General features: G+C 36.1%; 1 protein-coding gene across 1 annotated transcript; it reads left to right on the top strand.

The window, feature by feature from the left end:
• The first annotated feature begins 349 nt into the window (after positions 1-349).
• On the top strand, positions 350-3721 carry LOC133830685 (uncharacterized). Its single transcript, XM_062260722.1, has 2 exons — positions 350-2923; positions 3342-3721. The coding sequence occupies exons 1-2, from the start codon at positions 1891-1893 to the stop codon at positions 3389-3391; spliced, it is 1083 nt and encodes a 360-aa protein (XP_062116706.1). The 5' UTR covers positions 350-1890; the 3' UTR covers positions 3392-3721.
• The last annotated feature ends 625 nt before the right edge of the window (positions 3722-4346 follow it).

The following is a 4346-nucleotide window of genomic DNA, read 5'->3' as shown; positions in this document are numbered from 1 at the left end:
TATTTTACAGTTTTATGTTCTTATTTAGAGAGAGTATATTGGTTCTGTCATATATATATATATATATATATGTGTGTGTGTGTGTGCATCATATATATATACATGGTTCTATCGTATATGTGTGCATCTTTTTTTTTTGTCTGTCATATTTAACCTAAGGCATATATATAAATATATATATATATGTGTGTGTGTGTGTCTGTTAATTTGTGTTTTTTTTTTTTGTGAGCATTTGGAAAAATGTGGCTTAAGTCCCCTGTTTTTGTTATAGTTGTTGATCCAAACTTGCATATTCTTGCAGGATTAATAGACAGCATGGATACTGTGCAAGCTTTTGATATGGCTGAAGTTGAACCACATATTGGAGCTATTGAATATGCAACTACTGCCTCAAATGAAGAGCATTTGAACTTGCTCTGCCTTTTTGAACCTGGTAAATTCCTGACACTATGATTAATAAGTTCCACAATCATTTCAATATGATTACATATACAACTGCTCTGCCTTTTTTGTAAACCAATTTTTATGTTGTTACCTCTAAATTCTCTTAGGTGCATCATCAAGTGGACAGAAGCACAAAGATGCTACCCGAAGGGCTTATAAAAAGCCAAATGAGATCATTGAAGCCAATGTTGACCAACTGTTAAGTCCAACTGATGATAGTGACTTGGAATGGGGAAAAGGGAGGCTTGAGAGTTCAACAGATGATAACAACTCTGATTTTACAAAAGAATGTGATGAATCTGAGACAGAGTCTTATTATGGGGGCTTCTATGATAGTGATGAGGATGGTCACATTAGTTGCAAGAGAGTACGCATATCGAAAATTGTTGTTGATCCAAACTCAAAAATTCCTATATCAAAAGTTAGAGACATTTACCAGAATGGAAAGATAGTGCTTCAGTTGTGGCAAACATTTAGAGACCACAAGCACTTTTGGGAAGTGTTGAAAGATTATGCTATTCAGGAAGGTTTTGAGTTGCGTAAAGTGAAGAATGCTAGAAGCAGAGTCACAACACTTTGTTGAGCAGAAGGATGCACTTGGAGGATACATGCTTCTTTATCTCCTGATGGAAGACATTTTATCGTCAAATCATTGAATCAGGAGCACAAATGTCAATGTGTAGTGAAGAATAGGACAGTAACCGCTAGTTGGATTGCACATAAGTTTCATAATAGTTTTGCTAGAACACCTGATCTGAGTTTGCAAAAAATGAGGGATGAGTTGAAAGACAACTTTGGCATCGAGGCAACTAACAGACAGTTATGGAAAGCGAGACGGAAGGAAAGAGGAGATGTTGGTGGTGGTTATGTATACTCCTATGCAATTTTAAGGAGATATGCTGTTATGATTCATCGCACTAACCCTGGGAGTGCTGCTATTGTACAAAGTCAACTTGTGCCTGTCAATATAGATGATGGTGAGATTGTAAAAGCCCCAAGAATGCAGCCACAATTCAAGAGAATTTTCGTCTGCTATGAAGGGGTCAAAAATGGCTTCTTAGCCGGATGTAGACCATTTTTTGGATTAGATGGATGTCATCTAAAAGGGCCACACAAAGGCATTTTTTTGGCTGCTGTGGGGGTTGATGCAAACCTCCACTTCTACCCCCTTGCTTGTGCAATTGTTGAAGCTGAAAACACAGATAGTTGGAGTTGGTTTTTGGAGTTACTGAGTGGAGAAATAGGGGACACTGCCAGTGGCCAGCCATGGTGCGTCATGAGTGATAGACAAAAGGTTAGTGTTGTATCTTCCCATTTAGATTCATTTTTATTTACACGCTTGCGTAAATCTAAGACCAAGTTTCATTTATGTAGGGACTAATTGAGGGTGTGGCTGCTATACCAGAGGCAGAACACCGATATTGGTGTTTTCACATTGAGAACAACATGATAAAAAAGTTTGGAACATCACAACTAAGGGGTCTGTTTTGGGCAGCAGCTGAGACAACGAATTTCAACACTTTCAAGCGCATTATGGACATGATAAAAGAATTCAACTTAGAGGCACATGAGTGGTTATCAAATATTGAGTTCAATCATTGGACTTTGAGCAAGTTTGACACTAGAGCGAAGGTAGAACACATTACCAACAATTTCGTTGAGTCATTCAATGATTGGATAGAGGAGCATCGTTACAAGCCTCCAGTGGATCTGTTGGAAGGGCTAAGAATGCAACAATCAGCCATGATGTATGCTAGGAAAAAGACTGTAGAAAGATGGGAGCACAAGCTCACTCCAAAGGTCCATCAAAAGGTACACGAACTACTCAAGAAAGGTCGACGAGCACACGTAACAAGGGTTGGTGAAGAAGAATTTCAGGTTGATTATGACAAGAAAAGTTGTATTGTAAGATTAAATGAATGGTACTGCATTTGTGGGCAATGGCAGGTCAGAGGAATACCATGCATACACGCAGCTGCTTGTATAAGCAAAATTAGGGGCAACATAGAAGATTATTTCTCACCATACTTCACCACTGAAATGTGGAGGAATACTTTCCAGGGTGTAATTCATCCCATAGCTGATGAATCTATGTGGCCTGAGTTTGATGATGAAGAACTATTGCCTCCTGTCATAAAGGTGCAACCAGGAAGACCTAAAAAACATCGTAGAAGAAGAGTTCCTGGAGAGGAGAGACCATTGCCATCAATGATAGAAAACCAGCCACAGAGACATGTTTCTAGCACCAAAAAGTGTAAGAATTGTCATGAGTTTGGGCATAACAAGAGGACTTGCAAGAATCCGAGCATCATATCACAAAATCAACCACCTGAAGGCTCTGCTCAAGCACAAGTACCACTTGAAGGCTCATCTCAAGCACAAGTACCACCACCAATAGGCAGGGACCGTGGAAAGACAAGTGCTCGAGGCAAAAAAGATGCACCAACAACAAAAAGCAAAGGCAGAGATCGAGGTCGAGGTAAAGGTCGAGGGATAGTAATGGGCACACACTCTGAGGTACACAATTTAAACTTGTTTTTTTGCTGATATATTAATATGTACCAATGAATTGAATGATTCCAATATTATGATGATATATGTTTGTGGAAGTGCATTTTTGCATACTGTAACACTTACTTGTGGAAGTGCAATTTAAACATAAAATAATGTCCTGCATGCTGCAATGTTTTAGATTCAACAATAACTTTTGATGAACATTATATATTTTGTCTTAGGTCATATATGCCTTCTTTTGTTCATTTTGTATGGCATAAACCATAGATAGTGGGTGATTGTTTTGATGAACTGTGCTAGCTAACTTTGTTTTGATGTATTTTACTAGAAGTTATGGTTTTATGATAGAATTTTGTCATGACATATAAATTTCAATGTTTCAGGTTCAAGTTGGGAGCTTAGATGCATCTCCTGGGGAGATGCACTTGTCTAGAGCACCATTAGATATTTTCTCAACTCAGGATACTTAGTGGAATCACAACCACAATAAAAACTTTTGAAGAACATTATATATTTTGTCTTAGGTTATATATGCCTTCTTTTGTTCATTTTGTATGGCATAAACCATAGATAATTGTTGGCTTTATTTTGTGCTGGCTTTATTTTGTACATGTTTTGATGTACTTTAGTTGGCTTTATTTTGTAAAGCAAAGATAGATAGCTGACTTTATTTTGTGCTGGCTTTATTTTGTAAAGCAAAGATAGCTACTGACTGTTGTGGTTTTATGATGGAATATGCAATGAGTTTCATTTTGCAATCTTATTGATGTTTTCTCAAAATTATGCTTATAGTGCAGCAGGTTTCATAAGCTCGTTTAGTACCATGTGTTTTGACAAAGTTTCATTTTGGTACCCTCTATTATGAGTATTACTCACTTGGTACCCTCTATTATGAGGTCTTATTTTTCAAAATTAATTAACCTTGTTAAAATAAAAATAATAATAAAAAAACCAATTAATGGAGGGCAAACTGGTCATTAAAAAAAATTGATGACTAGAATTGACTTGAAGGTACCAGTTTTAATTGATCATCAAAATAGAGGGTACCAAATGAGTAATACTCATAATAGAGGGTACCAAAATGGAACTTTCTCAAAACACTGGGTATTAAACAAGCAAAATCTCGAAAATAAACTCTTAATTTTCCTTTTATTTTTCTTAAGGTTTTAGTCTCTAAAAACTGTTTTAAGAAAATTGCCTAATTTTTCTAAATTAGGAAAACCGTTAAAAATTTCCCATCTTGACTAGTTAATCTTTCTGAAGTCAATTAATCAAGTTTACTTACTAGAAAAATAATTCACTCAATTATTTTCTCAAAAGATAGGGTTTTAAACCCTCTTTTAATTTATTAACTTATTAATAAATAAATTCTTTTATTTTTTGAAAGA

Source organism: Humulus lupulus, chromosome 4 (assembly GCF_963169125.1).
Source record: "Humulus lupulus chromosome 4, drHumLupu1.1, whole genome shotgun sequence".
NCBI lineage: Eukaryota > Viridiplantae > Streptophyta > Magnoliopsida > Rosales > Cannabaceae > Humulus > Humulus lupulus.
The sequence above is the reverse complement of the archived record's forward strand: the minus strand, read 5'-3'. Positions and strand labels throughout refer to the sequence as shown.